This window comes from Pteropus vampyrus, unplaced genomic scaffold, assembly GCF_000151845.1.
Source record: "Pteropus vampyrus isolate Shadow unplaced genomic scaffold, Pvam_2.0 Scaffold66, whole genome shotgun sequence".
In the NCBI taxonomy this organism is placed as follows: domain Eukaryota; kingdom Metazoa; phylum Chordata; class Mammalia; order Chiroptera; family Pteropodidae; genus Pteropus; species Pteropus vampyrus.
Genome location: NW_011888847.1, coordinates 9,525,733 through 9,551,343, shown reverse-complemented (window position 1 = coordinate 9,551,343; position 25,611 = coordinate 9,525,733). Strand labels below are relative to the sequence as shown.

The window sequence follows — 25,611 nt, the reverse complement described above, 5'->3', positions numbered from 1 at the left end:
TGGTTCACCCTTTATCCATGCTGTCATGTATGGAGCACCTTCAGCAAAAGGAACACCACAGTGATTCTGCAAAGCTAATGGAGAAGCCAGCGGGAACCAGAAACAGATGTTTTAGGCCTTTGTTCATCCCTGGCTCCCTATGCTAGTGGTGACTCAACACTGCTTTCTTGCTCCTGCTACTTTCGGTTTATCTCAAGTTTAAAACACACGAGATGAAATAAGACTGATTTAGCCAGTCATCATCAAGTATACAGGAAACCCCTACAAGGAAAAACTTTCCTAACAGATCTCTTCATATGCTAATGGCCAGTCAGTGATTGCCTCTAGTCAAGTCCTGCTGGGATCACGGTACTAGGGACATGGTACAGAGCATTTGTGCACAGTGCCATAGCAAGAAGCCTGGCACATGAGAACCTAGGAGGGTCTTACTCTGCAGCCACTTGGGAGTTAGTTCCTCTCTAACCTTGGTTCGGATTTGAGTGTGTTCCATCTCCTACTCCTTATCTCCTCCATTCCCGTAGGGTCCTCTTTCCCCTCTTCCTTCCCTGATTTTCCTCCCTGCGTTCTTACTGTACCTCTTTCCTTTTGGAGACTACATGCTTGGATTGACAAAAGTAAGCTTCTTGACAGGCATTCCACTCTACAATTTCTACTTGTTCTTAAGAACTCCACACAGTCCAACCAATTCGACATGTCACTCTACTTCTTATACTTCCCTAAGGAATTTTCATCTTCAGGGTAAATTATAAACGAATGAATTAAAACATAACACCTTATTCATCTACTCTGTCCTGTTACATGCTAATCTAATAATACCCAACTGAGGGTAGCTGGCATGCCAATATCATTTACGGGGCTCTTAAAAGAACATATCTCTATCCTACAGGCCTCATTCCCAGATTAAGTTTCCTATGCAGTTAGAATATAAAATGCACTAACTCTTCTATTACCAATCTTTTCTCAAGCTCTTGCATATGTTTACAATAACTCATTGTTCTCAGTTCCTTATGCCACAGTAGTTTTCTACTTTAAAAGTCTTACACTAGGGCTAAGCAATATGGAAATATGGGACTTTTGTGAATGAATTTCAGAAGCTTTTACACTGGTGCGTTGGTTTAGCAAAATCTTGTGACTAGGATATCAAGAAAATAGCCCAAAGGCTTGATTTTATCATTAATTTACAGAAGACCAGAGGGGTTATGGAAGCAACTAAATAATAAGATTGTAATCTACGAATGGAAATCATTTTAAGCACTATCAAATGAACAGGAAAGTTATTTCTTTCTTTCCCTGATCTACTACTTAACCCTTGAGGGGTACAATATATTAGAAAAAGTCATTAATTTAAAAATAATCAGATCTGGATTTAATTCTAATATCACTTACTAACTTGCTCTGTGATTAGAAAAAGTCATTAATTTAAAAATAATCAGATCTGGATTTAATTCTAATATCACTTACTAACTTGCTCTGTGATTTCAGTCTCATGGTGTACAGATCTACTGATAAATCCCACTGAGAAACTGTGAGGGTCAGGGGGGGTCCTTCACTCACTCATTCATTCATCACTGAATACACCTACTAAGTACCAGGTATTGTGCTGGGCATGGTGAGGCTTGCAAAGACGTTAGCATTGTTTTCTTTAAATAGATCATAAACTTCTTGAGAACAATCTAGTATATAAACACTATACACACCATCCAGGAGGTCTGAAAAGTGTTATGGCATTTAGATAATAAAATAACTTCTAGGTAAAGGGAAATCAGGAATGGTAGCTGTTGAGCTAGTTCTGGGAAAAACATGTAGGACAAACAAAGGCAAAGGAAGGGGGAGCAAGGGTGTGTACAGGGAATGCTGAAGAGTACAGAGTGCTGGAAATACAGAATAAACGTTCCTGGTGGGGAGTTGTGTATTAAGCTGTAGTGTAATAAGATGGTCTGGATGAAGTGTGTAAGATCAAGTAAAATATAGAGACCAGGAGTTGAGATACCGGTTAGGAGGCGAATGCAGTGAGGCCCAAGTGATAATGTGATCCCAAATGATACGAAATGTATTTCATTATATTTGGTAAGCCCTATCTCCATTAACACATTTTAAGTTTCTTAAGTGTAGGACTCTTACTATTCTTTAGTATATAACGTATATTCTAGGATGATGTCACATATCCTGTACAAAATAAGGAGTAACTGTACGATGCCCTTCTAGGACCTTAGAATACATACCTCTTCAGTGGGAAGTGCCACACATTCAGTCTGAAGAGGCCTTGGGACTGAGAGGCCAGGTCCTGGCAGGGATACATTTGACAGACGCCTCTTTCTTACTCCACTACAGTTATTTGGAATCTTGAAGGCACATCGTTTATGGTAATTTAATCCACAGCCTAAATATATTTTAAAAGGTTAAAATATATAAGTATTTTATATATTTTTACTATGTAAGTATGTTACATAAAAAATAGGTGCTTCTTTTATTTATTTTCTCTGGCAGTGATAGTTATCCTAAGAACCAAGATGACAGGCTAAGTGGAAGCTAACAAATTCAAAAAGAATAAGAAATGTGTAGAAAAGTTTATTTAGAAAGGTTAAGTTAGTTTGAGTGGTAATTCTTGAAGTGTGGTCCCCAAGTTTAACATCACCTGATAATTTGTTAGAAATGTAAATTACTGGGCTCCATCCCAGACCTATGAGATCAGAAACTCTGGGGTTGGGGCCTAGCAAACTATGTTTTAACAAGTCTTTGAGGTGATTCTGATGCATGGTAAAGTTTGAGAACTACTGGCTTCAAGCACTTCAGCAAACTGTGGCCCATGTACCAAATCCTTCCCAAGACATGTGAAAATTACATGAAATTCAAATTTCAGTATTTATAAAGAATTTTACTGGAAAACAGCATGCTCATTTGTTTACATCTTGGCTGTGGCCGCTTTCAGGCTATGAGAGCAGAGTTAAGTAGCTGCAACAGAGACCATATGGCAGCAATACTTAAAATATTTATTCTGGCCCTTTACAGAAAAATTTTATTGATCCTTCACCTTAGAGTTTCTTAAATGGAAATGTGCAACTGCATCCTATTCCCTAGCAATTCTAATTCAGAACTTTGTTGTTGCATGTAAAACACTAACATTTTGGAAAAACAAGGAAGTTAATATTTATTGAGCCACAATTTTGCACCAAGTATTTTAACCATATTACCTCATTAAACCATTTACTCTTCATAAAACCAAGAAAGTAGAGCATGTTTTATAGATAGAGAAAATGATCCTCAGAGAGGTTTAGTTAAGTTGCCCAACAGTATGACTGAGCAAAGACCAGAGTCTAGACAGACCTCTTCAATTCTAAACCTTAGATACTACCTAGTCATGAACTAATGATCTGGTCTTTCATTGATGATTAGAGAATGCAAATGTGAAAACTTATTTCAAATGACACAACATTTAGAGCACATACCTTCACATTTCAGTCCCTGACGTACCAAACCCCAGAGCATCTCACCACAATAATCACAAAAAGTAGGAGCTTTGTAAGAATGTACATAGAGAGTGTGTGGACGAATCTGGAAATCTTCTACTGTAGCCAAAGCTTTAAAAAAAAAAAGCATTAAAATAAACCTCATTTTGTAATTAGTATGAGATTAGGAAGGTTGATTATGTTTATTTACGTCAAAGCACAGAATCGTTTTTTCTCTGAATTTCATCTGACTCTAAAAATAAATTATTTTCAGCATTTAACATTGTGGTTTTTAAACTCTACTTTAGGAAGTTTATCAGCTTCAAATAATTTGAGCTCCAAAGTAGATCTATATGTAGGTATTATGACCTCAAAGAGACAAGATTGCAAATAGTCATCAGGTTTGTTTTAGCCAATTAAAAACTGTCTAATGGGAGGAAGGAGGGAGGAAGAAGGTAGATGGGGGAAAAGGGGTCAAATATGTAGTGACAGAAACAAATCTAACTATGGGAGGCGAACACACAGTGTAAATATATATATGTCTTACCGTTAAAATGTACAGCTGAAACATCGGATTTTGTTAACCAATGTCACCATAAAAAATAAACGAATTAAAAATAAAAAAAAATAAAGAAATCTATTTAAGAAATAAACTGTTTAACACACTGGAAAATAGAATGCTAAAGTTAAAAAATAAATAAATATAAAATTGTGGAAACTGACCTCAATTTACAACAATGTTTCTGTGAGAAATGCACTCACTTCTAACTTAAGAGCTCAGAATGTGCTCTCTGTCTGTTCTCCACAGTCCTAGTGGTTAAAAAACAGTCTTCTCTTCCCTCCATAAGCAACTGAACAGTAAACACATCTGCCAGTAGACATCATCTCACCTCCACCTACAAGTCATTAGTATCCACAGTGGCCAGAGGAAGGCTCTGTAACAAAGGAGTGGATGTGAGCATGACCTCCAGGGAAGACAGGGAGTGAAGAGCCTTGAGAGTGAAGAGGAAGTCAAGGATTGGGAAGTGTACAGGTGTGTGGGGGTTGTGGTATAGAAGAAGAATGACCAATGTAGGGGCTAGATGAATGGGAAGGATCAGGGACCAATATAGAATGGTGATGGTCAGAGGGAGCTCAAGTACTGGCTGCAAAGATGAGTTTGAAAAGAGGAAAAAATGGTGGCAGGGCTCTGGACTCTTGGTTGGCCTTCCTCCCTTTCCTATCCTTACTTCTCTTCCGGCTTTTCCTTTCTCCCTCTCATTGTTATCCTCTCCCCCTCCCTTCTTCCCTCCTTTCCTACCAAACGAAGAGTTTGGCAGGCCTGCTATATGCATTCTTTGTTCCTTTACACTCCTCACTAACAATCCTGTCCATCTGCCACTGAGATCTGAAGCGGCAGGAGCTAAGAAACACTGAATGGCAAGAATAGGTGAGAGGGGGAAGGAGAGAGGTAAGAAAGTGCCCACTGAGAACAACAAGGAAAGAAGCATTATTTAAGTCATGGAAACAACCAGTATTGCAGTTGTCTCTTCTACATCTTCATTATTTTTTTTTCCTGATTTTTTTTCTGAACCCCAATTATCTTTTTCTATACTCTTTACAGAAATGGGAAAAAGAGAAGAGAATTTTAGTATAATTGTTTTATTTGACTCAAAAAAGAATACATTCCTCTTCTAGTTTAACTGATAATTCCTTTAGCTTAGTAACACAAGTAAGTAACTCAGGGCTTATTTACCACTTTCACATCTGTGATATAAACTTCCCGAAAGTAAAAATCATATGGTAACCATTATTATTGATGAAAGAAGTTAAGCAACTAGTACAAAGACTAAATATAATTGAACAGAGCATTTAAAACAAAAAATAAGGCTCACTGAAAAAAAGGCAACAAAATAAAAGAAGCTATTTACTTACCTGAAAGAACAACTTCTACTAGATCTCCTTCACGTATTTCATCTGCTGAGGTAATCAGCTGCAAAATATTTTCTGAGTTCATGTCATGGCGAAAGAGAAGAATTTTGTCATACATGCCAAAGAATCCACACTCTGGAAACTAAGGAAAATAGTCCTATATCAGTACAGGCACAGCTTTCTATTTTTATAGGTAAATGTCTCAATCTTACTAAAAATTTTTAAATGTAGTTTTTAGCCTAATCCTGTCTATTTGCTAACAAATCTATTAATATCTAAAAGATCAATCTTGTATTCAAGCATCCTGGTTAATTTTCAAATTCAAACCAGAAAAGTAAACTTCAATATAATCATTGATTGTCTTAAAACATATGTCTTTTAGAAATATAAGATTTCTTTATTCAGTTATTGATAGAGAATATTATCTTGAACTAATTGCTACTCTATCTTACATAGTCTGAAAGATACAGTCTTTCTTGCCCTCTAGAACTGAGCTTCCTAGATGGTTAGCTACTAGCCACGTGTAGATTTTTAAATTTAAGCTAATTAAAACTAAATAAAAAGATTAGTCCTCAGTCACCTCTAGCCATATTACATGCACTCAACAGCCCCATTAGCTCCTGGCTACCATTTCGAACAGTGCCAATGTACACTTCTATCGTCACAGTAAATTGAATAGTGCTGGTAGAAGATCTGTCATTCCTGAACCACAGTCACAATAGTTCCAAAAAACCAATATTTTTCCCAAATGCATCTATAGCTTCTAGCACTTATCTAACATTTTATTTAACCTATTCACTGTAACTACAAATACGTGATTCACTATAAAAAGAAAATACCTTTCTTTTTAGAAAAGTTGGCCAGGGCAGGAGACTTGCAGATCTGTTCACGTATGTCCTACGTATATTATTTCGATGGTCTACATTTTGTGACTACAGTGCTAAGACACTTTTGGGATTAGTATACCAATAACTAAAATATGAAGGCATGTGTTCTAAAATTTTTTATAGCTAATAAAATTATTTAAGAGAAAATTTTAAGACCCTGCCTTACAAAATAACTGTTTACTTTTTAACTCAACTAAAAAAATGAGACTATCTTCTAAACTACCAGTGCCTTGGAAAATGCTGCTCTAGATATTTCAAATTTATTTAGTTGATTTCAGAATTGTATGCTCTCCTTTTGGCTTCTCATAGAGCATCCTTTAGCAAACTATACAGTATGTCACCACTGCTGAGGAAGTGGTTCACTTACTTCACGTGACAGCTCTTCTTTGTAAGGGCCCATAAAAGAAATTTCTCTAGTTGATTTTATAATATAAACAATTTGATCATGTAACTATCATGTTTTCTTGTTTATTTTGCCCACAGCAAAAGCAAAGCCAAATCTGTGGCCCACTTCTAGCATCAGGTTGGGAACTTATGGCATGTGTTTTAGGTACCAACTTCATCTTATTTTTGGACCTTAATTTTACCATTAAAAACTCTTGTATATATTTCTAAAAAAGTCTCAATTTTTTTTGAAAAAGTTAAATTAAAAAAAATGAAACCTGTGACTTAATTAGAAAATGAAGAGTTTATCTGTATTTTTTAAAATCCAGGTAAACAATGGAAAACAGACATATTTAGAATTTATATAATACTAATTACCCTTTCAATTTAGTTACCAATATTCATAAAACTCCATAATATGCTTTAAACATATCTAACGATATAAGAATTTTCAACGAAAAAAATAAGAGTAAAAATATAGATTAAAAATCATTTTTATTAATTTTTATTTAAATTTTAAAATTAAAATTTTGTTAATTTTTATGTTTAAATAATATCTAAAGGGCTATAAAACAGCCCCATAACTTAGTAGCAACAATTCTTAAGAATTAAAAAAGATTCCACATTCCATCTGTATAAAAATAAAATCTCTAATAATATGAATAAAATCTCTAACAGTATGAAAAAAACTCATTTTAAAAATGCACATTTTTTACATTTCTGCTAAGTGCAAGACATTGGCCCTGAAGTTTGTAAAGATGAAACAGTCTTTGTCTTCCAAGAGCTTACAATCTAATAGGAAAATGGAAATAAACACAAATATTTTACAACATGATAAGGGAAATGCCAAAAAAGAAAAATAAAATTCTAGAAGATGGAATAAGAAACTTTAACTGAGAGGTGGTACATCACTTTAATAGTGATATTTGAGTAGAATCATAAAAAGAGAAGCAGGGGTTCCATGGGCACAAAGTGAAAGTAAAAGTGTAAATAAGGGTCATTGTTGAGAAAGTACAAGGTTAACTGAGAGAAGGTAAGTGGACCTGTGTGACTGAAGAATGAGGTGGGGAGGTTGGGCAAAAAGGGTAGAAAGAGGGCAAAAATGTACACAGGAGCCCCATGGAGAAACTAATAGAGAAACTTGGAGTCAGAAGAACTGGGTTTAAACTTTGCCACCTACTTACTATAGCAACTTAGATAACCTGCTTACCCAGTCTATGCTGTTTCTTGTCTAAAAATTAGAAATAACAGGAAAACTAGCTTTATCGGGTTCCTGTAAAAATTAAATTACTTGATAGCTATAAAACACTCACCACTGTGATCAATTAATACTAGTGGTTCATATAATTATTCTATATCCAAAGGTGAGAGACGAAGGGTCCCAGAGCAAGGCTGTAACATGATCACATCCGTATTTTAAACAGATAATGCTGACAGCACCTGTGTAGCAGGGACTGGAACAGGAACAGACCATAGCAAGCTCTGAGGAAGGCTGAAGCTACTGGTCAGGAAAGCGGTATCAGGATCTGGATTACACAGTAAGATGAAAAGCAAGACAAGGAACACTTCTCTCTAGAAAATATCTTTGGTAAATGGCACGGATCATTAATACACGAGGTCCTCGAATAATGTTTCATAATGATGTTGATGAGATGCTGTAGGAACTTAACACTTGCTTATATCAATTAGCCTATGGCAAAATTGGTTTCGTTATATATCATTTCATTTAAAGTCACAGAACTTATGGATGACATTGAGGACTTACTATATTTAGTTTATTTCCCTAGGGCAGTGATTCTCAGTCAAGGCAATTTTCCTGCCCCAGAAGATATGTGGTAATGTCTTGAGACACTTTTGTTTGTTATAACTTGAGGTACTGGCATCCAGTGGGTAGAGGCCAGGGATGCTGTGAAACATCCTACAACTCACAGGACAGCCCACAGAACAAAGAATTGCCTGGCCCAAAATGCTGATAGTGTTGAAGGTGAGAAACACTGCTCTAGGGAATGAGAGTCAAGAGTATAGAGAGACTGGAAAATGTGTATTACTACATGCTTAAAATTAGACATGTCCATATTTCCTTTCCTAGCCTACCTCAGCCTTGATTAAAAGAAGAGGAAATGAAAGAACCAGCAAGAGCTAGCAAGGTAGAAGCAAAATAGGTCTTTCATTTGGTCCCTTTCCAAATCCCCCCAGGCTTTTCAGGATTTGCTTTCTACAGTGTGTGCCAATGACTCCTCTTGACTGCAAAATGAAGTCTTTTCCCAGTCCATATGGAAAATTAATAGAATTTCATTATAAAGTTATCAAATTCCCACCTCTTAAAGGCTCTCTTTGCCCACTTCAGACTTTTTGCTTTTTGCATTAAAGATGGTTTCAAGAATAAAAAGAACAGATCATCTTATCTTTTGATAACCATTTTATAGAAGTTACTTTTTATGGCATTTACTTAAACATTTGTTATAAGTAAAAGGTTCCAATACTTCCAAATAAAATTCCTTCAAGTTCTTTATATGTGAACAGTTTATAAAGTTCATGTCATTAAAATTCTGTTAATAAAATGTTACATGAGGTAGAAGTTTTCAAGTTTTCAATTCTATGTGGCCAAATACAATTTTTATATGTTACTGAAGTAGCTTCAAAATTTAACATTATGTGAACAAATAATTTATCACTAAACACTTTAAAAAGGAGTATAGGTTTTATTCTAAGTACAATGGGAAACCTCAAATAGTTTTAATGTACATTTTTACTTTAAAAAAAAACACTTTTAATTGAAGTATGAGTGAATCTTAGCAAATAGATAACTACACACACACACACACACACACACACACACACACACACACACACACACACACACACACACGCAACCACCGCCCAGGTCAAGATACAGAGCATTCTCAGCAGTACAGCTTCTTTATAGCCACTTAATTTTAAAAGTTGAATACTAAAGTCATTTTTAAATCTGACATCAAATAAATCTTCACAGTATATCTTTCTAATAATCAGATCATAGTAAACAAGCTCCACAAGGACAAAGGCATTGTCTTTTCATGTTCCCTACTAAATCCCTAGCACCTAGAATTTAGTATTTCACAGGCACTTACTGGAAAAAGCTGTTGACTATTGAGCAAAGGTAACTAATTTAACATCAATGTATTTCTAAGATACAAATATAATATTAATTTAACATCGATTTTTAGGAAAGTATTCAATTGAAGAGAAAATTTCAGTGACTCTGTTTCTGTATACAGATTGAAGGCACTAGAGAAATTACTCATGATGGACTCTGAATTTATTCTGAATTGTCATCATTAATGTGTAACCCAGAATTTTCTGGATATGACATACCAGAGGAGCCGCTTCATTTAACATTTGCCATTGCTCTTAGACACAAGCCAGAGCAATCTTTTTTCATATTCCTTCTTCCTTATTTTTATTAGTTCTGATTATCTTTCATTCAGAATTTCTGGAACTTTCTACCCTAGCCAAGGTCTTAAACTGAATATCCAGCAGAATTAAAAATAAATAAATAAATAAATAAATAAATAAATAAATAAAAAGGTCCAGTTTGAGCCTCCAGTTTAGTTATGGTTGCCTGATACTGTTTTGCCAAGACAAAAAAACGCAGGGATAGAGTGAAGAGTAGGGTGTCGCCCAGCTGCTGCAACACAGCTGTAGTAGAAAGAATAAGGCAAAAAAAAAAAAAAAACAAAAACCAAAAAACAAAAAAAAACGATGACAACTGGTTTCTAGAAAACAAAAGATACAGCTGGAGATTTTGCTCTACTTTGGCAAGATCTGAAAATTATACCCAACCCATGTCTGCAGAGACAATGTATTCAGTCAAAAAATAGACCAAAAACACTCTTAAATAAGGATTCATAAGCAAAGAGTCTACAGGTCTAGTGTCATGTAAATGGTCAAAACTAAAAACAAATGTTTTAAGTCAGCTAAAAGCAGATAGCTTTACTTAGAATAATTTCATTTTCAGTAAACATCATTATAGCTTAAAATGAATTGTCTGCCAATTTCCTTTCTCACCCCAATTACATCTACATTGTTCATTCAACAAATTAACACAGTAGCAGTAGCATCAGTGGTATTTCTAAGCCTTCTGACAATTTGAAAGCAAGAAGGTGGGGAACTAACATTTACTGAGTATAGTTATTATGCATTAAGTACTGAGTAAAAGCACTTAACATAGGCTATCTCATTTAATTTCCTCAAAATTCCTAAAACAAGTAATATCAGTTCTCTAATAAAATGAACACTCGTCTCTAGTTTTTATAGTTTGTTATATGCTAAATACTAACATCAAAAGGCAAGAGTAAAGCAATGTCAGCGAGTTGAAAGAATATTATACATGCTTTGGTATTTACTAAAATTTTAAGAAAACTCTAGGACCAATGATTTTTCCAGATTTAAACAGATTTTAAAACCATGACTATTACTATTTGGGGCACTAATTATTTTCCAAACACTGTATTAAGGGCTTTAAATTTAATTACTATAATTTTTAAATCGAAGTAAATATGACCCTAACTTCAAAGATCAGGATTAGAAGTCTAAGTGACTTCAAAAGTATCCAAACTCACAAAACGAGAAAATGGCAGAATAAATCTCTACCTTGGTCTGTCTCTGATTTAAAAATGCTGCTACCTCTTTCTTAGATTATTACTTTACTTCTTTAACATACACTAATAACAAAAAATAGTACAGATTTAAACGCTAATGTAATTTTGACGTTGGGAATCTGTGCATGAATAATCACTATAAAACGGGCGAGCTTTTGGCCTATTCCCTCAACTCTGATTTGCTCATTTGTAATCTGACTCTCTGGTATTAGCCTCCCAGCAGAGATTGGATCAGCCAGTTTCCGCCTGGCTCAATCCCAGCTCTACCTGCTGCTTAGATCTGTCTGCTTTCTTGGTTCTCCTGATTGCCAGTCCCACTAGTTCTCTGTCTTTTATCAGCATAAAAAACACTCCCTTCAACTTATAAAAGCCTAGAGGGCAGAGATTCTGTTTGTTAAATTTACTTTATAAACCAATATGAAGATACAGGAATCCAATCCATATAGGTTAAAATTGTAATTTATTGCTTAACAATATCCATATTCATAAAGGAAAATGTGTGCTATTCTTAAAACATCCAAGCCAAACTAGAAATCCTATTTTAAAGCTCTCAAGCTAGGACTCATATCTAGGGGATATTCACAGCCGCTAATTTAATAAGACCCTATAACAGTACTAACGGAAAATTTCAATTTCTCTAAACTTCAGAAATTGTATTTCTATATCAGTTAACTCACAGGTTAGCACTACAGACATTTTGGTCCAGATAATTCTTTGCTGGGTGGTGGGGGCCCTCTCCTGTGCACTGTAGCAGCATCCCTGCCCTCTATCCACTAGATGCCAGCAGCGCTCTCTCTCCCCCAAGTTGAGACAACCAAAAACATCTCAGGACATTACCAAATATCCCCTGGGGGTCAAAAATCACCCCAGTAGAGAACAGTTGTTCTCCAAATTAATCTGATACATTAAGATTAGATAATGGGGCTGTAATATAAAATAAAATAGTCCAAAATCATAATCTACATTCTTACAATGAATAAGGAAAAAGTCCACTGGTGTCTTCAGAGAGAGAAAACTTCAGAGTCTTCCTGAAGAACCTAGCCTTTTGCACAATCTAGACTCCTAGTGAGAACAGGCTGGGCACAACCAAGGCTTGACTGACATATGAAACAGAATGGAAGAGAATACTAGTGCTCATCGGCTCATTTCTTTCTTTGTAGCTCTGACAACTGTAAATCGTTTCATCAATGAAGTAATTACCACTACTGATTATTTGCAACATCATGTTTTTAACAGTAAAAGCAGGTAGAATGTGTCCTTGAACAACTATGTTGAGTGTAAAGCACCTGAGACAGAATGATGAGTAAGACAGCATCAATCTCAATGTAATATAAATGCTGGAAGCATTTCAAATCTTCAAAAAGGAAGTTAAATTTTTGGCTTATGCTAACAACAACAACAACAACAAAAGAAACTCCACCCATTCCACCCCAGGATGTGTCATAAAGTTGGACTGAATTCAAAGAGTGACCACTTTCGGTCACATCCAAGTTTTAAGCAAAGATCAACTATAAATGATCTGTTGATTACAGAGATATACAACTGCCATATGATTTAGAAATTCTTCTTCTGGGCATATATCCAAAGGAAAAGAAATCTCTATCTCAAATAGATATCTGTGCCCCTGAGTTCACTGCAGCATTATTTACAATAACCAAGACATGGAAACAACCCAAGTGTACATTGATGAATGAATGGATAAAGCAAATGTGTATACACATATACATACATACAATGGAATATTATTCAGCCACTAAAAAGGAAATCTTGGCATTTGGGACAACATGGCTGGACCTTGAGGGCATCATGCTTAAATGAAATAAGTCAAGCAGAGAAAGACTAATATTGTATGATCACACATATATGTGGAATATGAAAAAACCAAACTCATAGAAATAGAAAACAGACTGGTGGTTACGAGGCGGATGGTAGCAGATCGGAGAAATGGGAAAAGGTGATCAAAAAGTACAAACTTCCAGTTATAAGATAATTAAGTTCTGGCAATGTAATGTACAGAATAGTGACCACAGTAACATTGGAAAGCAAAAATACAAAATAGATGAACTATATATTTGGCATTACAACTAGTGGATTAAATATACATTTTAAAATATCTAAAATATTGTTAAAATTACAGTTTGGTAGCCGGTCTTTCCTAATTTAAAAGTAGGGCTGTCCGCTGGGCTTATTTCACTAACTTTCAGAAGTCTCTCCTTGGGTCCTCCAAACTAAGAGATCTTTTCATCACTTTTCTACCTTGTTAGTTTCTCTACAGAAAAACAGATTTGGGAAAGACACTCTTGACCAGCAATGATTCCATTTTAAGAGTCATAATAGAACACTAAGGCCCCAATGTATATCCTTGTGCCAAATCTCTAAGTGAAAGAACACTTCTTTGGCTATCTTAAAAATTTCTAGAACACAGGAACGCTATCTTATTAGATAAAAATTGATAAAATCAGTCCTTCTATCTCCCCCATGAAAACTTTACTTTTCTTTCTACCTTGGTTAGCAGCATCATCATCCATCCAGTCATCCAGGCTGCCTGTCTTTCACCCTTTGCTCTTCTCCTATATTCAATAGGATATGAAATTTTACTAACCGTACTTTCCCAATACTCTTCAAATATATCACTTTCGAACTGCGTCAGTTCAGGTCTTCATTACACTGGCCTCCTATCTGATCTCCCAACTTTATCTCACACTTCACTGCCATATTTTGGTTTTCCAAAATACAGATTTGATCATGTCACTTTGCTGCACATAGACCTTAAACTCCACTCTTAGAAGAATCAAGTGTGAAACTTTTCTTTGGCATGCGGAAGACAGTAGGGTGCAGTAGAAAGAGTGTACAAGTTTTTGACTTAAAACAGACCTCTGTTTGAATTCGGACTTTCAGCAAGTAATTTAAATGTCTCTGGAATTCAGTTTCCTCCTTGTTTATTTAACAGGGATTATATCATCTACACACTTTCAACTCAGTGTAGTCCTTCCCTTAAAGGAGCATCAACATCACCTGAGAGCATGATAGAAATGTACACCCACCCCAGACCCACTAATTCAAAAATCTACATTTTAGTAGAATCACAAAATGATGCACATGCATTAAAGTTTGAGATGCACCACGAATTGCGTGAGGATTCAATGGTACCCATCATAATCTTCCCCTTTCCCTCTACCATATTTTTGCTTCTCCTGAAACTTTCGCCAGGAAGTATTCTTCACCTCCCAAATTATTGAAATTATTCTCATTCTTTAAGTATCAGATTGAATGTTACTTTCTGTATGAAGCTTTCCACATCCTTTATTAACCTGAGAAAAGCAATTTTCATTTTAATTTCACTTTCTAGTTTTCATGTTTTACACTGGTGAACATGTTTCCTTCACCAGACTGTAAGCTTTTTGAGGGAAGGGATAATATCTGGTTAATCTTTCTATTACCTAAAACTTAACTGGTACCCTATCTTTAAAAGGTTCAGATAAATGTATTTAATGACTGAAAATAGAAATAAGAAAAACAGGTATGCCCATGAGAGTCCTGGAAGTTAATCTGGAGTTGTACACATGTAGGTAAAAAGAACTTCTGACATGGTTTTTCCATCATCCAGACGAGTTAGGGATCTATGAAACCTCTCTACAAAACCCCAGAATCTGAACTGGTTCCCTTAAGATTTCTTTCCAGTTAAGACTTGAAGCAGGTCATCCTTGAAACTCCTTTCTCCTTAGTATCTGTTTCTAGCAGTGAAGACTCAAATTTAGATTAAATGATTCAGAATTTCACAGCTGAAATTGCACACTCAAAGCATCTCAACCCATTATCAATTTGACAGATCTGGAAACTGTGATCCAGGGAAGTGAAATCACTTGTCCAAAGTTATACAGTAAATCGATACTAGAGCTGATCCAATTCCAAGCTCAATACTCTTTTGCATTACACTTAAACAATAGTTAGCATTCTAGCACATGTCAAAAGGAATGTGGAATACGTTCTTGTCATATATATGCTACATGTTTTTGCCAAATATATCCCCATATCACTCTAACATTGATTTAAATTCAATTCTCTATAATATTCATTTGATGCTGGCTATATCCATAACTAATCAATCTATTTCCTATGTGTATAAAGTTTACCCTGAATTATCTTTTTCTGAGCTATATCTGTTTATTTCCATGGTATCACTCTAATTTTTCATGGATTATGATTTTTAATCCAGTTTCCCAAGAGTTTAACCCATCTGACCTACTTCTCACATCCATATTAATGAAGTAACATTAATGCTAAAATAATCCTGTGGAAAATCAGTATGCTCTGTATAAATAAAGAACTAGATGAAATTTTCCAAGGTTGAAAACTCTACCACAATATTGGTTATGTTTCTTTGGACTCAAGTAGAAAAGAAACACTAAAGTTACAAACTGTATTTAAGTTAAAATCTTACCTTTAGGTACAACCTAGTTGAAAAAACATTTGTGAAAAATCTCTGTAACATTTAATGAAAGAGAAATTAAAAGCAGATATTCAAAGACAGTTGCAGTTCTCCAGATCTAAAAAAATAAAGTTAATCTTACTCTAGGCTATATTTAAATAGAAAAATCACTGTTGAAACACAGGAGGCGTAGGTCATTTTCTCAAACCACAGAGCATTTTTTGGACTGTTGATTACCTCTGTATCAGATGATAATGACAAACAATATAAGGCGTAAGGAACTGAAACAAAAACGGTACGATGAAGAGTCTAAATCCAAATATATTACCTCACTAATATGATTTTTAAAACATAAAGTACACTAATTTGTTTGAAAACAATCTGAAACAAATCCTTAGTCCATTATAAATAAAATTTAACCAATTCGCACTACCCATATACATAGTTTTACGATAAAAGAGAATATAACAGCTCATCCATCAAATCAAGATTATTAAAGATACTTAGCTAAGGTTCCTTAAAACATTGTATGGTATAGGACAGGGGGTGAGTGGATGGAAAACAAAACCATCCTCAATTTTCAAATTTCCATCTGTTCTATCACATATTCAAAACTCATCTACTTGTCTTTTAAGAGACAGAGAGAATGTGGTCCTCTCATGTTAAATGGCAATTTAGGTGAAACCAGGATCTGAAGGGAAGAAAAAGAGAATAAAAAAGAGGGCAGGACACAGGGCACCTGGAAGACCAAGGTATGAACCTGGGACGGCTGTTGCTATGTCCTTGGCCTTCTGTTAAGCCACTTTGATGCCTTGTACCCTCCTGTTTTCTCTGAAATCAAATGAGATTTCTTAAATTCTCTTGACTTACACTGATTTTCTTGCTCTTAAAAAGACAATTGAACAAGCAGTATTTTAAAGTTGGGATATAGGCTCCAGTTGTTAGACTCTGAAATTTCAGACTTTAGGTTCATAAGCTATCAGGACTTTTCTAAAAATGCTCAGAATTAGGATATAAACGATTGATCCATATGTGTTAACTCATTGTTGTGTGTACCATTCAAGGAAAAGCATTAGAAACAACATTAATTAGAAAAACTACTGACATAAATAGCTTGCACAGTACCTTTTGATAAACAATGGAGCACACAAGATCCTTGACAGCAGATAAAGACAGTTCCTGGGCTTCAATGGTAACACTCTCCCGTGTAAGGCCAATTTGCAGTAGAAATGAAATTGTATGTACTGATCCTCTGGAGTTGGTGAGTGATGGTGCACTGAAGCTTCCATTAGAGAGTCGGGCAGAAAGTCCTGTCTTCGGACTTGAACATGGAGAAGGAGTTGGAAGCACAGCAGGAAGAATTGCAGGTAATACAGACTTTTGGGCTGATGGAGGGGAATTGTTTGCAGACATCTGCCTTTCTTTAATCTTTTAAAATAGTTGTCAATTCTTTTTCAAGGGTTATGAAGAGGCTTTTCAAATTACACTAGTAAAAAAATGACTATACTTTTGAATTTAATTGAAAGCTTCTTTATTTCCTCTTTTAAGCTACTCATGCCGATGATTGCAAATTCTACAACTGTCAGTTGAATGCACAAAAGGCCCTACTTCCTTTAAAATCAGTCCCATCAAAAAAGAGTCTTGGCTTTAGGACCTCAAGTGGGGGTTTGGAAGGCATTTAACATCACTGAATTTTCTCATCAGAAAGTAATCGATATTGCTTACTTACTAAACATTTTCATCTATTTTCTTTTAAGTCTATTCTTGTCTCTCTCTTTTAATTTCAGAAAATACATACTGAATTAAAGGTTCTTTTTCTGTCAAGACGAAATCCTCCTGGTTTAAAAAAAAAATTTTAGGATTAATCGATTCAGTGCTTATCCTTTGGTTCACTGACAGGACACTTTCTCAAATGTCCACACCTTAAAACACCTTTCCAAATGTCCTCATTTTCATTTTGAGGAGTAAATTTTTTCCATTACGAAGTATAAAACTTTAAAAAATAGTACAGGCATATTTCATTTGATGAATGGGTCCATTGAGAAAAGTTGATTCTTTCTGAGATGCAGTTAGCCTGAAAGAAATTTTTAAAGAACTTTTATTACTTTATATTCACTTGACATTATTTTTAAAATACAAGAATCCTTATAATTTTTTAAATGACACTTTTTGGTTGTATGTTTATAATTCACCAATAAATGTGAATGGGTATCCATGTTTTTTTGGTTCAGTTACCATTTTTTTTTTACTGTGTGTATAATTCCAGGGAGAGCCTCTTGCTCAAAAACAAAAAGAAACAAAAAACCCAGGACTCCTACCATCTGAAACTTGAATATCAAATACTTTTATTCTATAAACACACAACTGAGTTATGACAAAAACAGAGAAAAACAGAAAGGATCAAAAAAAAAAGTAAAACTCACATTGTCATAGAAATAAAATACATATCACTCAGTATACTAAATATGTATAATACTGTCCCAACACAGACAAATTAAGAGTATTCTTTTTTATATTAAAAGTCTAATTCTGCCAAAATATGATTCCTGACTGGCTCTTTGACAGATTTCTTTCAGAAGGCTAAGAAGCAGTCAGGGATATATTATACGTAGCTATATGGCCAGGCCAATGAAAAACATGAAAGACATACTTATGACAGAACACAGAAGAAAGTTATTTCATTATAAGAGATTTCTGAAAGTAAAAAAGAGAACACTAGGCACAGTTACATATGTATCACACTTTTATAAAAGAACAATTCAAAATGTAAAAAAAAAGAAAGAAGGAAAAAGTATGACCGCCACCTTGCCATCATGGCTAAGTGAAATGCCTCACAAGAAAGGCATTTCACTTAAACACCTGTAAACAATTCCACTGATGAAAAAGAGTGAAGCATCCAGTGTGGTTGCACAAAGACTCTCAAGAGAATAATTAATGGGGCTAAATAAATTAGGATGAACATAACAGAAGAGCAAAAACATATAGATATAGTACTAGGAATGAGAAAGCTCAGGACAAACTAAGGTTCAGGCAGAAAATTGCTTAAAGTTAACAAAAGCTTTTATTGCTACATTCAAATAAATGATTATTATCCCACCTTATATTGTACAGCACTTAAACCTTATAATCGTTTCAAATACTTTATTTCACGACATCTCTTTGGAAGTCGAAAGGGCAAACAATATCATTTTTTCAGATGAGAAAACTGAAGCACAAGCAGAAAAAGCAACTTGCCAGAATCACATGGCTATTAAGAGGTGGGGTGACATTAAGACCTAAGTTTCATACAACATACTATTTCTCAAAGAGAACAAGGAACTGAGAGAATCACTGCTCAGAGAGGATGTCGTTAAGGTTGAGGGAGCATGGAGAGAAGGCCGACTTGCGGGACATGTGTTTTGTTTATCCTCTCTCAGTTTTTCAACTAAAGTTGTAGAAGAGCTTTGAGAACTGAAACTTGAGCCTGGTGAATAAGACTAAAACAACTTTACATGAGTGCAAGTCTTTAGGTCCAGATGCAATCCATTGCATATTACTAACACAACATGCAAGTGTAATCACAAAGCTAACTGCTATAATATTGGAGAAAGAGCAGAGAGAGAGAATTAATCATGACTTGTAGATGGGTCAGAGTTGCTTTAAGTCTTAGGAGCTGGAGGAGTGGGGAAGTAGGTTTCAGAAATTACAAACATATAAACTTAATATTAATACTTAGTCAACTATGAGAACAGATTATATATGAAAGCAAATGGATTTTGAATACCTAGGAGAGAATGACCACTAGATGTCAACTGCATTTACATGTTGGAAAAGAATGATTATTAGACTTCTTAGATGAAAGAAGTAATAATAGTTCAGAATCACTGAGCTCTATCTGCCAGACACTCACTATTCTAAGCACTATATAGGTATTACCTCATTTAATCCTTATAACCACCCATTTTACGGTTGAGAAAAGAAAGGCTTAGAGATTAAAGACCCTCACTCAAGATCACACAAAAGTGTATTCTGGCCAAAACGATATTTAAGATGGTTTTCCATGCTACTTTTATAAATATATTGTTTGAGTGTGAGTTAGGTAAGCTTGCTGCTTTATATCAATTTAGATGAAAGAAGTCTTTAGAGAGTGCCTTAAAGTCTGTCCTTGGCCCTATATTGCTTTTTTTACTTATAAGATAAAAACATGGAAGACATCAGTACCTAGAACTGTATCCTCTACTATTACAGATGTGGGACAGTACTGTATTATACCTCTGTGAATGTAAAATATCTTGTACCTGCTTTATGATACGTAGTAGTGACTGTCCTTTATCGGAGCTGTTTTTAATGACATTATTCTAGTATATTTTCCTTCCGGATGATGATTGAAAAGCTAATTTAAAAAAATGGTGCCAGGTACCACAACAGTAACAGAACTTTGCTATTTTCTGGGATTTTGTTTTGTTTTCCTTTTTGTGTGTGTGTTTTTTAACAACGTGTGCTAGATGTCTCTATAATTTGGTTCAGATGACTGTAGAGCCTGGAAAAACTGTTATTGCTATTGATGCATAACTTATTGCTATTGCTCTTTACACACACATACACAATTTGAATTTTTGGAAACTTTAGCTGTGCTGTCAACTTTGGAAAAAGTATCCTAGTTGTACCGTGATGGATTGGCATTATACAGAAATTAATAGCCATATTGGTCTAGAAACCTTAAGCATCATTTTTTTCCCCATTTGTACAGGGGTAACGCCCTGTATTAAATATGTAAGGTCTTATCTACATGGGTTTGCTTACAGAAACTAATAAAAGTATTCTCTAGATAATGAAAAACAAACAAACAAATGCACATGGAAGGTATGCTTATAAAATCCTGAGATTGTACAATCTGGGGAAAATAAAATAAAATTAAAGCAAAATGTAATAAGGATGAATGTAAAGCTTTGCATTTAGTTTCAAAAACTTAAACGTGCAATATGGAAATGGAGAAATGCTGACTTAGAAGCTGTTCTAAGAGGAGTTATAAACCCAAGAGTTTAAGAGGAGCTGCTAATATCATGGGTGACTAAAAGAACAAATGTTATAAACCTAAAAGCAACAAATAAACAGGACAAACAGAGACTCACGGACATGGACTACAGACTAGTGGTTACCAGAGGGTAGGAGGTGGGATGAGGGGGGAGGTAGATGAGGTAAAGGGGGTCAAATATGTGGTGACAGAAAGAACTTTAACTATGCGAAGTGAACACAGTGTAAATATATATATGCTTACTATTAAAGTGTACAGCTGAAACTTATTGGATTTCAGTAACCAATGTCGCTATAAAAAATTAATTAATAAATTTAAAAAAAAAAAGAACTAATGCAAACCTAAACCCCCAAGACACTGAGAATACACCAGAATCAATCTGCATACTGTTGCCAGCCATCCTACATTACAACTGTATTCGTTTCTACTGTCCATTTTTAAGAGCTATATTGATTTTTTAAAATAAGAGTATACATCCAGATAACAGTGGAAACAATGTCATGCAATAAATATATGCTTAACAAAACCAAATAGAATAATGGTCTTCAAATATTTGAAAAGGTGTTAAGAGAATGATTGGTTTTATTCAGCATCACTGCAGAGGGTAGAAGTAAAATGAAGATAACATATTACTTACCTCTTACCTCATAGGTTGTTGTGAGGACTGAGCTACAACATAGTATCCAGCTTACAATAAGTACTCAGTAAGTTCTACCAATTTTCATAGTAATTAGATGAAGGAATTAACAATTAAGTTCCTGCTTTCTGCTAAATAATCAACTGAGATATACTTCGGCAACCCTAGATTTGCAACGACCCTAGATTTGTTTAATTCTATTCCACAGAAAAGGAACCAGAGTTTCAGAGAAGCTGTTGCTTGTCCACGACCACTCAACTAATATGCAATGGAACTGGGATTCAAACAAGTTTCCCTGACTCCAAAGACCATGTTCTTTCTACTATTTCATCCCATCTCCGACAACCTAACAAGAGAATAGGCTTTCTCGTGAAGTAATGAGCTCCTTAACATACCTGACTAGAGTACTTTCAAAAAGCTAAGCAACTGTCATAAATAGTAAAATTATCTATGGATGTGCAGCTCAAATACTACAAAATGCAAGGTACTGCTATGTTCAATAATAAAAATAATCTATTTTTGATAGATGTCTTTCCACTAAATTTCCATTTTATTATACCTGTTAAGATTAACCAAATACAGTAACTGTTTAGTAATACGATTGACTAATTTATCAGTACTGACAACTATTAATAAACTATATAAATGTTATACTTTTGAACAAAAATTATTTTTAAGTTTCAGCATTAACACCAATAAATTAAGTGAGCTGTCATATTAGCTTCTGCCCACTCACCCCATCTGTTTTTCCTCCCCTTGTTTTGTTTCACAGAACTCTGATTTGTTCTGTAAGATGCAACAAGATGTAGGGTGCAAAACATTAAAACTAAATATCAAAAAATCTAAAAGCTCTATTTTGGCTTTATGCTTCAATTAGAAAAGTGAGACAACAGAATATCTTACTAATTTATAAACTGTACATCAATTAGATATATTTGTTTCTAACAACTATGAGTTGGCAAGCATTTCTAATACTTTTATTTGGAACACCTCGAATATTCTTTTGGGGAGTTATCTGTCACATATCCCATTCAAATGAGGTCATATAATCTGTCATCACTGTTGAATGGAATCAAAAGATAGGATATCTTGGGCCCAACCTGCCCTGTTATTATAGACAAGGTAAAACAAGGCCTGGAGGTTAGGGTACTTAACTGAGAGTTACCTCCTGGTAACATCACAAGTTGATCTACCTTTCTCTCCCTCTTCCTCATCTCCCCCTGTCTCCCTTATCTCCCCCTACATTACCTCTATCTCAGCAAAGCCTCTAATTAGAAGAAGCTCTAATGGCAGCATTTCATTCAACAAATATTTACTGAGTACCTATTATTTGCCAGACTGTTATGAGGGGCACTGGGGTTATACAGCAGTGACCAAAACAGATACGGCTGCTGCTCTCTGGAGCTTACAGTGTGATGTGGGACTTACACATTAAAGATACTCACAAAAAAAGCAAGGTAATTAAATATAAAAAATGATATAACAATATAATACCAAAAGGACCTTATTTCAACTGGGGTCTCAGGCAAGGTGCACAAGGAAGTGTTATTTAAGCTGAGACGTAAAGGATACTATGAGTCAGGAAAGCAGAGAGAGAGGTGAAGAGCATTCCAGAAAGACAAAACAAATACTTCAAAAGCAAGCTCATTATTCGGCGTAGCCAGTGTTCTTTTTGTACTTCAGTAAAGGCTAAAGTGTAAAGGTAAAAAGCTTTTCCTATTCAGAATAGCATAGTATTTACAATGACTCTCTACCAGTAATGGGTTTTCTTGGTTCAATTTAGTTTTGTGTGCTAGGAATGTTAACGAATGGAGGATCTTCTTTTTCTCTTGTTGATAAGTACATGTATTCTTTCATCATGTAAAAAGTATGTGGCCTTTTTCAGTACAATACTGACCAGTGTCCTGAAATGAATGCCTGTTTTGCCTTGATCCAGGCTTGACTTTGTTTAATAATCCCGACATTGCTTTTACATTGAATATTGTATTAAAAAACTCAAATAACTTTGTTGTTGGTTTTTAAAAGCAGTTTGTAGTAATCCCTATATCTATTTATGTATTTTCAAAAATGTTATTGTTACCTTAGATTAATATAATACTTTTTCCCCTTAAGAGCTCAGATTTGACTAAATCATTGCTGCTAAAATTCTGCTCATCTGGACCTGGGTTATTTGAATCTGTCCTTCCACTGACAGAGAGAGCAAAGAGAGCACACCAGGTCTGCTCTCTGTCCAGGCACTGAAATGTTTATCCGGTAATAAGATTACAGTCTGCCAGTCTGGCAATGATGTATGAATCCATGTTAGGCTTGAAGGATCTTCATCCTTTCTCTTTGCACCAGTGGTATCTTAAAAATCTGACTGGCTAATAGCCAATGAACAATTTCTCACATATCGCCACTGTAAACTAACCATGCAAGTGGAGAAAACTTTATTCTACATTGAAATTCAAATTAAAACATCTCCTAAGTACATCATCTCAAGTTTTTTCACTGAGACAACTGCTCCAAAGAGGTGCACATACAAGTTCAATTTGAATTACATAATTGTGAATCATAAGCATGATTATTAAGTCACACTAAAATTTGTACTAGCAAACACTTTCCCTACACATTGAGCTCTGTAAAAGTATAAATGAGCAATTAACTCCGATATGGTAATATTTTCAGCAACTTTAGAATGTCTTTTTAAAAATGAAAACAAAATGTCCCTTAATAAATGTGCATTTAAATGACCATTTTTTCTCTATGTGATTTTTTCAATTCTTATATGATTTTTATAATTTAATGTCCAAAAACTAGATTAAGCTCCTTTGAGTGTGGCATTGTTTAAATTAAAAACAGTCCAGAGAGAAATTTCTATTTAAAGAGGTCATCTGATGAAACTGAAAGCTTATAAAATTTGTGTATTTAAAAGACTCACTACTACTTGAGGTGCTTAAAAAATTAGTTTCAAGATATGAACCACTCTACATTCTCGAATGAGTCGTCTAAAAAGTGTTATATACCAAATTATAGAACCTAGGGTGGAAACTGGCTTGTCTTTTTTTTTTTTTTTTTTTTTTACTGAAATTGAGCCTTTATTTCCAGAAGCCCATGGAGTAAGCTTTAGAGCAAGGTGGGTGCTCCTTGCCTAGGAGGGTATCAGACCCTTCTTGGTGGGCAGCTCTGGGTCAAATACTCCAAGCTCCAAGCTCATCTGATCAGGCTTACTTTGTCTACATTTTCTACTGAAGCAAAACCTAACTTCTTTGTGACATGTTTTAAATACTTTTATTAAAACCTGTAACTTCTTTTTGTGTGAATGTCCATGCTTGCTCTCAATTCAGATCCTAACAGGAAAGGGCTCCTTTATCAAGTAAAACTGGCTAGATCTAGGGGAACTTTATGAATGCCTTTCACAGCAAATTCATAGTTACTTCTGGCCCTCATTGCATTAGAAGTTGGTAAGTTTGATCTAAGCAAAATCATGGTCGCTGAAAATATAAGAACTGCAGCATTAAGTGCAAAGTAGGATCAGTGTAAAAGTAATACTGTAACATCTTCAAGCACAAATTACGGCATTTGAAAGTTTTTGTTTTATTTGCGGCTAGAGCTCATTAAAGCTGTATCGTACAAAGTAGTAGTTTAGGGTGTAACTTATCCTTCCTAATCAAAGATGACACTGATAGTCTTATTTCCTGTGGGGATGGGTGTGGTTGAAAAGACAGTTACGTCCAAGCCATCAATCTGTGTGTGGAAAAGTCTGCAAGTCTCACACACGCCTGTCACTTATTTTACATTCGTGCCCGCAAACGGCACGGCCTATGCTTCTGACTGCGATGACTTCAAATAAAATATCCAAAAGGCAACCGAGTACTATGTGGTTATTTTTATTGCTCAAAGAAAAAGTCGCACTCCTCGTGTTTCATCTTAAGAAAAACCTCCGCGGGGTGAGAACAACTGGGAACAACGCTGCCAACTTGCAAAACTAAACAGTCAGGAAACTGGGGTGGGGGCTTACGTTCTGTAAACACCATTTACTCACTCTTTTCAGACGGGTACACCGTAAAGTCATGAAGAGAAAAGAGCTCATCCACAATTCGGTAGTGTGAGTGCCGCTGGTTTGGCGTGCAGAGCGAGTTTGGGGACCCAGTAACCGATCGTGACCGAAGGGACCGGGCGCGGTGGTCGCCCGCGGAGCGCGATCCAAGTTGGCCTCCGCGCCCACGCCGGAACTTGGCCCCATCCGGCCGCCGCGCCAGAGCCCCCGATCGCCGCGGCGCC

The 25,611-nt window shown here is 35.3% G+C and overlaps 1 protein-coding gene across 1 annotated transcript in view; it reads right to left on the bottom strand.

Annotated features, from left to right (window-relative positions):
- Positions 1-25,565, bottom strand: part of PRKD3 (protein kinase D3) — a 53,502-nt gene extending 27,937 nt beyond the window's left edge. Inside the window, exons 1-5 of the mRNA XM_011361428.2 lie at positions 25,373-25,565; positions 16,823-17,771; positions 5,361-5,499; positions 3,447-3,578; positions 2,223-2,380 (exon numbers count right to left, since the gene is read on the bottom strand). Of these exons, the coding sequence (XP_011359730.1) occupies positions 2,223-2,380; positions 3,447-3,578; positions 5,361-5,499; positions 16,823-17,110 (717 nt within the window). The 5' untranslated portion in view covers positions 17,111-17,771; positions 25,373-25,565. The remainder of the gene's footprint in view (positions 1-2,222; positions 2,381-3,446; positions 3,579-5,360; positions 5,500-16,822; positions 17,772-25,372) is intronic.
- Positions 25,566-25,611: the final 46 nt, after the last annotated feature.